At 43.8% G+C, this 13611-nt stretch overlaps 1 protein-coding gene across 1 annotated transcript in view; it reads left to right on the top strand.

Annotated features, from left to right (window-relative positions):
• LOC110535871 (nuclear receptor subfamily 6 group A member 1-A) overlaps positions 1–13611 on the top strand; it is a 76351-nt gene that overhangs the window by 36477 nt on the left and 26263 nt on the right. Inside the window, exon 2 of the mRNA XM_036935695.2 lies at positions 1421–1444. Coding sequence (XP_036791590.1) covers positions 1421–1444 — 24 coding nt within the window. The remainder of the gene's footprint in view (positions 1–1420; positions 1445–13611) is intronic.

Genomic DNA, 13611 nt, shown 5'->3' with positions numbered 1-13611 from the left:
TGCTCCGTTCATCTTTCTCTCGATCCTGAGTAGTCTCCCAGTCCCTGCTCTGAAAAACATCCCCACAGCATGATAATACCACCACCATGCTTCACAGTCGGAATGGTGCCAGGTTTCCTCCAGACTCATGGTCTGAGAGTCTTAAGGTGCCTTTTGGCAAACTTCAAGTGGGCTGTCATGTGCCTTTTACTGAGGAGTGACTTCCGTCTGGCCACTCTACCATAAAGGCCTGATTGGTTGAGTGCTGCAGAGATGGTTGTACTTTTGGAAGATTCTCCCATCTCCACAGAGAAACTCTGGAGCTCTGTCAGAGTGACCATCGGGTTCTTGGTCATCTCCCTGACCAAGGCCCTTCTCCCCCGATTGCTCAGTTTGGCCGGGTGGCCAACTCTAGGAAGAGTCTTGGTGGTTCCAAACTTCTTCCATTGAAGAATGATTGAGGTCACTGTGTTCTTAGGGACCTTCAAAGCTGCATACAATTTTTGGTACCCTTCCCCAGATCTGGGCCTCGACACAATTCTGTCTCGGAGTTCTACAGACGATTCCTTCGACCTCATGGCTTGGTTTTTGCTCTGACATGCATTGTCAACTGTGGGACCTTATATAGACAGGGAAAAGGTCAGTTGGGGAAAGGGAAAGGGCCTAGTCAGTTGTACAACGGAATGCATTCAACTGAAATGTGTCTTCCTACAGGTGTGTGCCTTTCCAAATCCTGTCCAATCAATTGAATTTACCACAGGTGGACCCCAATCAAGTTGTAGAAACATCTCAAGGATGATCAATGGAAATAGGATGCACCTGAGTCTCATAGCAAAGGGTCTGAATACTTATGTAAATAAGGTATTTTTTATTTTCATTTTGAATACATTTGCGAAAATGTCTAAAAACATTTTTGCTTTGTCATTATGGGTTATTGTGTGTATAAAAACAAACAAAAGCATGGCCTGTATCCTTTGTCATAGTAAATTACTCTATACACCGTCTTTCCTGTGTTATATATCCCTCTGATCCCCTGTAGTCTGTGTTCACGTGATCTAAGTTTTCGATACGTCTCCATTGGAACGTGTAAGAGCAAGAACACATATTACTAATTTGTGCTTTTGAGTTTCCTGAATGTTCCAAGACATAGCATACCTGCATACCTGTGCTCTCAGACTGTACAGGCCCAGCCTGTCTGCCCAAGAGGCCGGGTGGTACGCTGTGAGTGACAGCTAGACACAACATGGTCCATCAGCTGGGATTGGGGGCCAGAAGATGCTTGACTGAATATGAATGAAAATTAATATGGGTCTTGGCAAGAAAGACTGTAGATTTTTGTGAAGCTATGAAAAAGGCAGAGTGATTCTTTCTATTTGAGTTGAATGGTGTTGATACTAATTACTGTGTGTTAATGTGTTCTGTTTCTCTGTTTGCTTTACAGATGGAATGAATGACAGCAATCTTGGTAAGTGGCACAAACACTTTGTTTATAATTGAATCTATTTTCACAAGGAATCTTCCTGAACCTCCATTCTAACCATGTTCAGTCACTGAACACAGTGGAAGTAAATGATAATGATAATATCTGCATTAGCAAATGCCAGGATTCATGTCCTGCAACTCTTCAGATAAAGCTCCCATCTGGTAAAGTAAACCCCAGCATAGTTTCTCTCTCAGTGAGTCAGAGCAAACAGCAGGTCAGGTCAGCTCAGGACAGGTCAGCTCAGGACAGGTGTTGCTCTCTCTCAGGTCATTGTGTAACTCAGTCAGTCAGTTCACTTCAGGTTTTTAGATTTTTTTATGTGCCTGTAAAGTTGAGTCTGTCTGATTATCACAGTAATACAGACTTGGGGATAGCCTACCAACCAGGCATGGAGGTTTTTTTACATTCCTCCCTTCCACATGCTGCACACAGGAATGTGACTGGGTCTGGGACGTCCAGTCAGGGGTGTGTCACCACCAAGGAGAGGGGTGGGGGTTTGGGAGGGGACTGAAAACAGTTGGACCATCCTGGCTTGGATGAAGCCTGTGCCCATGCCCACCTGATTAGAGGTATTTTCCAGCCAGCCAGGGTGTAATGACAGAATTGTGTTATTGTCCCTTCCTGCAGCCCCGGCTGGACTAATAGTCATGTTAGCCTGGGGCAGTGTGTCATTAGCTCCCCACCCATATCCCAAATAAGAGGCAGGAGCTCTGTCATTTCACAGCTAAATCACAGGGCTCTCTGGAGATCACAGCAACTCTAAAGCCCTTGTGCAGGCGCCTACCCCTCACTCAATATGTAGGGCTTATACATACTGTATCAACACAGAGACATGACTGTGACATTGATGAAACAGAGGCGAACAGACCTCAATGAGGCAAAACTGTGATATTTGCCGATATAGGCCTACTGTGGTCATTTCATCTAACTGCTATTGGGAAAAATATATTGCTAATAATATTCTAATAATTCTAAGATGATTCATGGTTATCATCACATAGATGATTAACAGGCTAGCGTAGCGTAGCATCCATCAGAGCTCCCACTAATCTGCTGTGATTAGCCTAAGCCCTCTACGCCAGGCTCGGGAAGGAAGGACTGAGTGATGAGAAACTTTTCTCTGCTCAGAGTTTTGCTTATTTGTCTGGAATTGCTTGTCAAACTGGTAATTACACTGCCATTGGTTTGGATCCTCCCTATGGTGCAAAACTGTCCTCACAAGAGCCGCAGACATGCAGGGTTATTTTAATGTCGTGCACAGGCTATGTCATAGAAAAAGCTGTATGGTCTCCTGGTATTGGCACAGTAAAAACTAATATGCAGTTTACAAAAAAAAAAAAAATGTTTTAACAAACATTTTACTCCATATTGATCCACTTTTATATAATTTTATGTGTTCACTCTGTAGGCTTCATAGGACGATGTAAATAGATGGCTCGTTCGTTCTTCCAATATTTGCTTGACTTTATTACTTTAGTTAAAGGGCCATGCTACGGTTGGTGACACCGTCTAATAATAATCCAGGCTCAATTATACAATATACATGACATTCTTTTAGGTCAAGAACATGACCTCCTCCGTTAGGATTCGTGTCTGCTTCACTTTGCCCTTTAGTAGGCTGTGTTGTGTAAGGGCCACAACATGAATAATGTTGGTATTTGCGAGGCAGGCTGTGCTGAGTGGAGAGCTAACTGGAGCAGGAGAATGGCGCTGTTCGGCGAGGTTCACGGCTGTTATTCCTACAGGCGATGAGCGTGAAAGGAACTAATGCCATCTGACAGTTCTGGAGCGGAAAAGGAGGAGAGAGAGAGGGGAGGGGGGGTATGAGAAGAGGTAGATGGGGGGATGATGGAGAGGGGGAGGGAAGAGAATACATGGGGGGGGGGGGGTTGTTGGATGAGGCAGACAGGGAAAGAGGGGATGAGCTAGATATGGGGAAAGCAAGGATGAGCAAGATGGGGGAAGAGAGGGAATGAGCTAGAGAGGAGGGATGGAGCAGCAATGAACTAGATAGTGTAGGGACCTCCACTGTTCACCACCACAAATAATGTAATATGGGCTCTATAGATGTTATCAAGACACATGAAAAGTAGACAGGAAGACGACGGTTTGAAATGCCCGAGGCAAACTCTGACATTTTATCGCAGTCAGGCAAATCCAGTGTGGGTAGTATGTGTGATTTAGCTGGGGACAGATTGGCTACTAGCCTGTCATTCTGAAATTGAGCCTCTAACAGGATTCTTATGATAAGTCCTCAGGGGGGGTTCAGTCTAGAATATTTCTAACAGAGGTGAACCCGGTCATTTCATAGGATGCTGGGATAACTCTTAGGGCTGGAAGATGGAGAGAAAATGGACAGGAACATGAGGGATAGATCGACTGAGAAAAGAGGGTCAAGGCGGCTCGCTAATGAGGATTATAGAGATAGAGAAAAGGGACATGGCAAGTGAGGGAGGGAGAGACAGAGAAAGGGGAAATGGTGGAAGGTGAGAGAAGGATAGACAGCGAGAGGAGAGGAGAGGAGAGGAGAGGGACAGGGACAGGGACGCGCGGGAGGATCACACTGTAATTTGGCAGGCTCCAGGCCCACTCAGTCTACAGCCGGCTCCTTTTGAAGGAGGAGTAGCAGACAGGGATCTGCACCCTGCTGTCTGTGAAACCTGTCATTATCATGTTGGCTGAGAGAAGAAAAAAAATGGCTTGATGTCTCATCCTTAAAAACACACAAACCCCTCTGCTCCTAAATACCGGACAGCCCAGACGCTTGATGTCAAGACTACCTCTGTGTTTTAGTAGCTTTACTTATAAAACACAGTGTTTTAGGCCTAACCCTATTAACCCTCTGTGTTTTAGTAGCTTTACTTATAAAACACAGTGTTTTAGGCCTAACCCTATTAACCCTCTGTGTTTTAGTAGCTTTACTTATAAAACACAGTGTTTTAGGCCTAACCCTATTGAATGTGGTGTAGGTTAGGGGCAATACTAGTCCACTCTGGTTTAAAATGTAGAAATGGAGCCATCAGATGATTTGTTTGTCTATCACATGGGGTGGCAGGGTAGCCTAGTGGTTAGAGTGTTGGACTAGTAACCAGAAGGTTCAAACCCCTGAGCTGACAAGGTAGAACGGCAGAACGACTGTTCCTAGGCCATCATTGAAAATAATAATTTGTTCTTAACTAACTTGCCTAGTTAAATAAAGATTAATAAAAACATTTGTTATACATCATAGCTGAGGACAATGGCTTTCACCTAGTTTTACCAAAGATATTTTGTTTCAAAACCACACATTTAGTGTGGTGTTATTACTAGTCTTATAGTAGTAAATCTTTAGGTTAGGGATACGACTATAGTGATTCCCTAAAATAGAGACAGCAATGCTCGTCTCTGAAATAAGCAGGGTGTGTTGTTTGATCCCAGGCTTATGGTAAAAGCCAGACTAAAACCCTCAAACACTGCGTCTGTGAGCTGGCCTCATACCCGTTCATCATCTGTCTATCTAGCACGGTATACCTGTCTGTTGTAGGTGACCATAGGTGGAAGAGATTGTATATTGGTGGTGCCTATGCGTGTCTCTGTTTGTAAAATAGCTAATTGATTCACGTTGGCGTTAGCTATCTCTTGGTCCCCTGGGCGAGTGGTCTTGAGAGGGTTTACTATTATCTGTTGTCTCCCTCTGCTGGTGAATCCTCTGAAGTCTGGTCATGTTGAGGCTGTAGACCCCAAACCGGGTTCTCTGCAGCACTAAACGGCCCTCCCCTCTCCTCCTCTGCTTACGGAATATAACATCATGTTTTATCTGTAGACTGGGTTAAGGGTTACCACCTAAATACTGTCAAAAATAGCTTTTGTTTCCCACATTGTAGAAAGCTAGCTAGTGGTATGGATATTTGAAAAATATAGTTGTTCTTTTTGGGGTTATTTAATAGGCACTCTCAGTAACCAGTGATGTTTTTACACATCTATCCCCACATAGCTATAGGCATATGGATTTTCGTCTTTGAGAAACAGATTGCTAATTGTTGACGTACTGTGCGTTTTAGTTACCGTGACAGGATATGAATGTCTCTAACTCAGTACTGTTCAGTATTGCAGTGTACCCAAAGCCAGGGTGTTACCACTTTACTTGCGTTAGCTAGAATTACACTGATAAATAATGTGCGAGTTTCACCACCCTGGACTGACTGCCAGCTGGAGACTATGGAATGTGTGTGTGTGTGTGTCTGTGTGTGTCTCTCTCTCTACAAGACAAGCCTTCTACTGTATGTTCTATGAGGGCCCAGCTGGCTAGGAAGTTAGGGGTAGTGTATCTTCATCCAGTACTTGTGTGACACCAAATGGTTGTGTCCTGTGACTTTACAGGTAGAAACAGAGAAAGAGTTACAGTATGTTGGCAGTGGTGTATGAATTCACAAAGTCCTGTTTTGTCAAATGCCCTGTGTTCTGTCATTGGTTTGATATTTTTACTTGGGATGAAAAACAGAATATATTGGAGATATTAGCATAAGTCTTGTCAAATGGATCACAAATGGATTCTAAAGATTCTCTGTTTTTACTGTTCAGTCACGTTGACACTGGCCAGTTCAGTTTTAGTGTCTTCATGTAAGATACTGTAAATCTTCATGTAAGACACTGTACATCTTCATGTAAGATACTGTAAATCTTCATGTAAGACACTGTAAATCTTCATGTAAGACACTGTAAATCTTCATGTAAGACACTGTAAATCTTCATGTAAGACACTGTAAATCTTCATGTAAGACACTGTAAATCGTCATGTAAGACACTGTACATCTTCATGTAAGACTGCAAAAGTTCAGTGACTTTTTCCACATTTCGTTGTGTTACAGCCTGAATTTCAAATGGATTAAATTGAGATTTTGTGTCACTGGCCTACACACAATACCCCATAATGTCAGTGGAATTATGTTTTTAGACATTTTAACAAATGAATAACGCTGAAATGTATTGCGTCAATAAATATTCAACCCCTTTTTTTTATTGCAAGCCTAAATAGGTTCAGGAGTAAAATGTACGTAATAAGTTGCATGGACTCAATAGTTAGTGTTTGACATGATTTTTTAATGACTACTTAATCTCTGTACCCCACATATACAAGTATCTGTAAGATCTGTAAGGTCTGAATTTCAAGCACAGATTCAACCACAAAGACTGGGGAGGTTTTCCAATGCCTCGTAAAGAAGGGCACCTATTGGTAGATGGGTCAAAAAATAGAAGCAGACATTGAATATCCCTTTGAGCATGATGAAGTTATTAATTACAAAGATACAGGCGTCCTTAAAACCTCTTGAAGCTAGGGGGCACTAAGTCGCCAGCAATTTTAATTCTGTGTCGTTAACACACCTGATGCCCAACTTCCATCAACATGTCTCCTTCACCACTAGGGGCGATAGAGTCCTAGACCATTGTTACTCTACCCCACAAGCAAGCATACAAGGCCCTCCCTCGTCCGCCTTTCGGAAAATGAGATCATGACTCCGTACTCCTGCTTCCTGTTTACAAGCAGAAGCTCAAACAAGAAGTACCCGTGACTCTCTGTGTTGAGAAATGGTCATCAGAATCAGAGATCATGCTACAGGACTGCTTTGCAAGCACTGATTGGAATATGTTCCGAGACTCCGCCGATAACATCGACTAGTTAACCACCTCCGTCACTGGCTTCATAAGGAAATTCATCGCCGACATTGTTCCCACAGTGAAGGTTTGCTGCTTTCCCAATCAAAAGCCCTGGATTAACAGAGGTTGGCGCTAAACTTAAGCACTGGGCTACCGCACTCCGGGCTATCGCAGACAACCCTGAGGCTACGGCTGAGGACAGGAACAAGTACAAGAAGTCCCACTACGACCTCTGCGGAGTCATCTAATTAGAAAAAAGACAATATAGGAATACATTGAAATCATATTACACAGGCTCCAAAACGTGGCAGGGCAGTTCATTACGGATTACAAAGGAAGACCCAGACATGATCTGCCCAATGCTGCCTCTCTACCAGACCAACTTAACGTATTATATGCACGCTTCGACAATAACAACACCATACCGTGCGTGAGGGCCCTCACCGAACCAAAGGACTGGATGATCTCGCTCTCTGAGGCCAACGTGTGTAAGGTCTTTAATCAGGTCAACACTCGCAAGGCCGTGAGGCCGGACGGAATTACAGGGCGTGTTTTCAGAGTACGCGCAGATCACCTGGCAGTCAGCTGGCAGTCATTTTCAACCTCTCCTTGTCCCAGTCTGTAATCCCCACATGTCTTAAGGTGACCACCATCATTCCTGTTCCCAAGAACTCTAAGGCTTCATGCCACAATGACTACCGCCCTGGAGCACTCGCATCTGTAATCATGAAGTGCTTTGAGAGGCTGGTTATGGCACACATTAACTCCATCATCCCAGACACCCTAGACCCACTCCAATTTGCATTCCGCCCCACAGATCCATAGAAAAAACGCAATCTCAATTCCACTCCACACTGCCCTCCGACCTGTATAAGAGGAATACCTATATGAAAATGTTGTTCATTGACTATAGCTCAGGGTTCACCGCCATAGTGCCCTCCGAGCTCATCACTAAGCACAGGACCCTGGGACTGAACACCTCCTTCTGCAACTGTATCCTGGACTTCCTGACGAGCCGACCCCAGGTAGTGAGGGTAGGCAACATCCCCTCCCCCACACTGACCCTCCACACGGGGGCCCCACAGGGGTGTGTGTTTAGTCCCCTCCTGTACTCCCTGTTCACCCACGGCTGTGGGCAATTCACGAATCTAACACAATCATCAAGTTTGCTGACGAAACGACAGTAGTAGGCCTGATCACCTGCGATGATGAGACAGGTCAGTGACCTGGCAGTGTAGTGGCGGGACAACAACCTCTCCCTTAACATCAGTAAGACCAACGATCTGATTGTGGACTATATGAAATTGGGGGGCGAGCACAACCCCTTCCACATCGACGGGGCTGCAGTGGAGTGGGTCGAGAGCTTCAAGTTCCTCATTGTCCACATCACTTAAAATGGTCCTCACACACACAGTCGTGTAGAAGTCAGGAGGTTGAAAAAGTTTGGCATGGGCCATCAAATCCTTAAAAAGTTCTACAGCTGCACCATTGAGAGCTTCTTGACTGGCTGCATCACTGCTTGGTATGGCAACAGCACCGCCCTCGATTACATGGTGCTACAGAGGGTGGTGCAGACAGCCCAGTACATCACTGGGGAAGAGCTACCTGCCATCCAGGACCTTTATATCAGGCGGTGTGATAGGAATTCCCTGAAAATCATTAAAGACTCTATCCACCCAAGCCATAGACTGTTCTCTCTGCTTCCGCACGGCAAGAGCTACCGGTGCATTAGTTCTGACACCAACAGGCTCCTGACCAGTTTCTATGCTAAGACTGCTAAATGCACAATTCCAAGCGGCTGGAGTGGTATGAAGCTCGCCACCGTTGGACTCTGGAGCAGTGGAAATGCATTCTCTGGAGTGATGCTTCACGCTTCACCATCTGGCAGTCCAACAGACTAATATTTGTTTGGCAGATGCCAGGAGAATGCTACCTGCCCCAATGCATAGTGCCAACTGTAAAGTTTGGTGAAGGAGGAATAATGGTCTGGGTCTGTTTTTCACCGTTCAGGCTAGGCCCCTTAATTCCAGTGAAGAGAAATCTGAATGCTACAGCATACAATGATATTCTAGGCAATTCTTTGCTTCCAACTTTGTGGCAATAGTTTGGGGAAGGCCCTTTCCTGTTTCCCCCGTGCACAAAGCAAGGTCCGTACAGAAATGTTTTTTTGAGATCGGTGTGGAAGAACTTGACTGGCCTGCACAGAGCCCTGACTTCAACCTCCATCGAACACCTTTGGGATGAATTGGATCGCCGACTTCGTGCCAGGCCTAATCATGCACATTGTGAATAAGGTATTGGAACTGACTCTGTATATCGCTTTTTACTTTCTCCTGTTCTTCTTATTTCTTATTTTTATTTATCGTGTTTTTGTTCTACCTCATGTAATTTTTTTGTACTACAAAAAGGCATTTCACTGTACTTGTGCACGTGACAATTAAACTGGAAACTAATCTTTGGGGGTGGACGTGACCCCGGAGCCTGTTGGAGAGTGAGGACAGCCCTCATTAAGGCAAGCTCACTTCACACCCCTATCCTTCACCATCTATCTTACTGACTCACAATTTATATCACCATTATCCTGTATGCCATTGCTTAGAGAAGGAACATATTTGTTGTGTGTTTTAAAAGAGAGAGATTAACTGTAGATGTGTTTGCGGTGTAGAGTGGGTTATGTCTCATTGGTTGTGTCAACTTGCTCTATTAAAATGGGCTGTGGCTTTTTGTGATACAGAATCTATAGTCTTCTCCATATGAATGTGGTTTGAATATTGTGAATATTTTACATTGGGTGTTTGTGGTTTATGTGTAGATGTATGGGTTATTGAGAAAGAAAAGGGGGTATGTCTATTCCTGTTATACAGGATAGTCATTGCCTCCCAACTCAAAAGGAATTTGCCAGTATGCTTGGCCAAACAGGAAAGGGAGGGGGAGGGGAGGGAGGAGCAACAAACTAAATACTACCCTTTGTTACTCTGTTTAGGGAAATGCAAAAAAAACGAACAATAAGCTCTTTCCAATTGACATTTGATTCAATTAACATTTCAGAAACAGCTTTACATGATCACTATTGTTGTGTCCTGGCCTTTGTCTAGTGGGATCACCCCTAATGAATACACTTCTCATATATGTCTTGTGGTTATTTCTATTCATCTTCTTAGATCAAGTTGTGAACATTCCCTCAAACATTTTAATAGTTTTTAAGAAATAAGTTTAAAAAAATGACACAAGTAGTCAACTGGGAATCAACTGATGTTATGTGACAGAAAGCGCTGATGTCCCCCAGCCAGTGTTCTCTCTCTGTGTGCTCAGCCTGTTGTGCAAGAGCAGACAGTGGGCCACATATATAACCTCCCTCATTGTTTAACCAGATAAAGCAGGGCTGTTTGGGATTTAGATTAGCAGCGATACAGGGAACAGAAGCCATAAACCAGGCCTGGGACATCCATGAGACATGTGGAGATAGCCTCTACCTGACCTGACCTGTTGAAGAACAGTCATAATGCCTCTCCACATCGTCCTAATAACTAGCCAAGTAAATTGCAGGCAACATTATCCCCGCCGTCTCCTGTGACTTCAAAGTTAAAGGCAAAATAGCTGATTATGCTGTTCATCTTCGCCGTGTGCAGGGGGGGGGGGGTGAAGGTACTAAGGTCAAGGGTGACATATGGCCAGTTCCCATGGCAGAGCTCCCCACTCATCATCATCAGGCTTGGTTTCCTACTAGCATTGACAAACTGAGGTTATGCCCTTCAAAACATGTAAACAGAGGACATTTCCTTCAGAAGTACAGATTTGCCAAAAACATACAGTATGGCATCTGCCTGTGCCAAGTATATCCTATTAAAGTGTAGAATGGTGCATTGACGGCATGACTAACAATCTCCGTATTTCTAGCATATGAAATCAAAGTGCAATAACACAAACAACCAACATTTGACCTAATAGCAGTTGTGAGTAGTGCATATAAACAGATTTAATATATAGTAAAGTCCCTGTGGAGTAACCTTGACATAGTGACATATGGCGTGAGACTCTTTAGGGTATTACTGTAAAGTAATCTTGGAGACGGCGAGACTTGTCTATTACACTACTAGAGCAGGTCTGTCGATGGATCAGCAATCTGCTATATTACCAATGGTGTAAAGTGCTTAAGTAAGAATACATTAAAGTACTACTTAAGTCATTTTTTGGGGTATCTGTACTTTGCTATTTATATTTTTGACAACTTTTACTTCACTACGTTCCTAAAGAGAATATTGTACTTTTTACCCCATACATTTTCAAATGTTACATTTTGAGTGCTTAGCAGGACAGGACAATAGTCCAATTCAGACTTATCAAGATTATTCGTGGTCATCCCTACTGCCTCTGGCTTGCGAACTCACTAAGCACAAATGCATCTTTTGTAAATAATCTCTGAGTGTTTGAGTGTTCCCCTGGCTATCAGTAAATTTTAAAAACAAGAAAATGGTGCTGTCTGCTTTGCTTAATATAAGGAATTTTAAGTGATTTTTACTTTTGATACTTGAGTATATTTTAGCAATTACATTTACTTTTGATACTTAAGTATATTTAAAACCAAATACTTTTAGACTTTTACTCAAGTAGTATTTTACTAGCTGACTTTCACTTTTACTTGAGTAACTTTCCACTAAGGTATCTATTGTATACTTTTTCCACCACTGTATATTATTACTACGACTGATTTCAAGTTTGAAGTTTTAATGTCACATGCACAGGTACAGTGAAATGCCTTGCAAGCTCTAAACCCAACAATGCAGTAATCAATAACAATGTAATATAAAACTTATAAGGTAGAACTAAAACACACAAGAAATAAAAATAAGAAATAGGAAGAACACGAGAAAGTAAGTAAGCATACAGGGTCAGTCTGTTCCAGTACCATATTTACAATGTGCAGGGATCCTGGAGTGGTGGAGATGGATATGGTGACTGGGAATCGAGATATATGATGAACCGAGTAGCAGCAGCGTATATGATGATTGTATGTGAGTGGTTGTGCTTGTGTGTAGAGTCAGTGTCAATGTATGTGCATATTATGTGTGTGTGTGTGCGTGAGCAAGTGATGAACTGAGTGTTTGTGTGCGTGAGTGAGTGTGCATAAAGATAAAATAAAATACAAGGGTCAACTCAGATAGTCCGTGTAGCCATTTTGCTAGCTATTTAGCAGACTTCTGGCTTTGGGGATAGAAGCTGTTCAGGAGCCTGTTGGTGACAGAATTGATGCACCGGTGCCGACTGCTTTGCTTGATGTAAGGAATTGTATACAGGTGGGTGAAGGCAGTGTGGAGTGCAATGGAAATTGTGTCGTCTATGGATCTGTTGGGGCGGTATGCAAATTGGAGTGGGTCTAGGGGGGCTGGGATGATGGAGTTGATGTGTGCCACAACCAGCCTCTCAAAGCACTTAATAATTACGGCTTAATAATTACGGATGTGAGTGCTAGAGGGTGGTAGATGGTGGTGATCTTAAAAGATGTGGGGATTACAGACTGGGTCAAGGAGAGGTTGAAAGTTACAGTGAATATGCCTGCCAGCTGTTCTGCGCATGCTCTGAGAACGAGCCCTGGAAGACCGTCGGGCTTTGCGGCTGTTGACCTGATTAAAGACCTTACTCATGTCGGCCTCACAGGGCGGGATCACCCAGTCTTCTGGGTCGGTGGCGGCCCTCACACCCAGCACAGTGTTGTTATTGTCGAAGCGTGCATAAATGCATTGATTTCGTCTGGTAGAGAGGTATCATTGGGCAGATCACGGCTGGGTCTTCCTTTGTAATCTGTAATAGACGGTAGCCCCTGCCACATGTGTTGGAGCCTGTGTAATATGATTCCACCTTATTCCTATATTGTCCTTTTGCTCGTTTGATGACTCTGCGGAGGTCATAGTGGGACGTCTTGTGCTTGTTCCTGTCCTCAGCCGTAGCCTCAGGGTGGTCTGCGATAGCCCTGAGTCCCGTAGCCCTGTGCTTTAGTTTAGCGCCAACCTCAGTGTTAATCCAGGGCTTTTGATTGGGGAAGCAGTGGCCCTTCACTGTGGAGACAACGCCAATACATTTCTTAATGCCAGCTTGTTATTTTTCTTGTCCTGGGGTGGAATGTATAGAACAGTCACGATAACAGCTGAAAACTCCCTTGGTAGGTTAGAAGGGTTGGCATTTGACCATCAGGTATTCCAAAACGGGTGAACAATGACACTTCCACCGCGCTCGAGTCAGCACAGCAGTTGTTGTTGATGAAAAGGCAAACTCCTCCCCCTCTCGATTTCCCTGACTCCACTGTCCTGTCCACATGGTGAATGAAGACTTCGAGTTTGATAGCCATGTGTATCTTGTCCAAGAGTCATGTTTCAGAAAAGCAGAGAATATGGCAGTTTCTAGAGTCCCATTGGTAGCAAATCCACGACCAGAGGTTATCCATCTTATTATCAAGTGACTGTATGTTGGCCAGTAGAATGGAGGGAAGAGGTGGCCGGTTTTGCCTGAAAGACATTAAT

The sequence above is a fragment of the Oncorhynchus mykiss genome, chromosome 11 (genome assembly GCF_057628025.1).
Source record: "Oncorhynchus mykiss isolate SJ-2025 chromosome 11, ASM5762802v1, whole genome shotgun sequence".
NCBI classification, from domain to species: Eukaryota; Metazoa; Chordata; class Actinopteri; order Salmoniformes; family Salmonidae; genus Oncorhynchus; species Oncorhynchus mykiss.
This window is presented reverse-complemented; position numbering and strand designations above follow the sequence as displayed.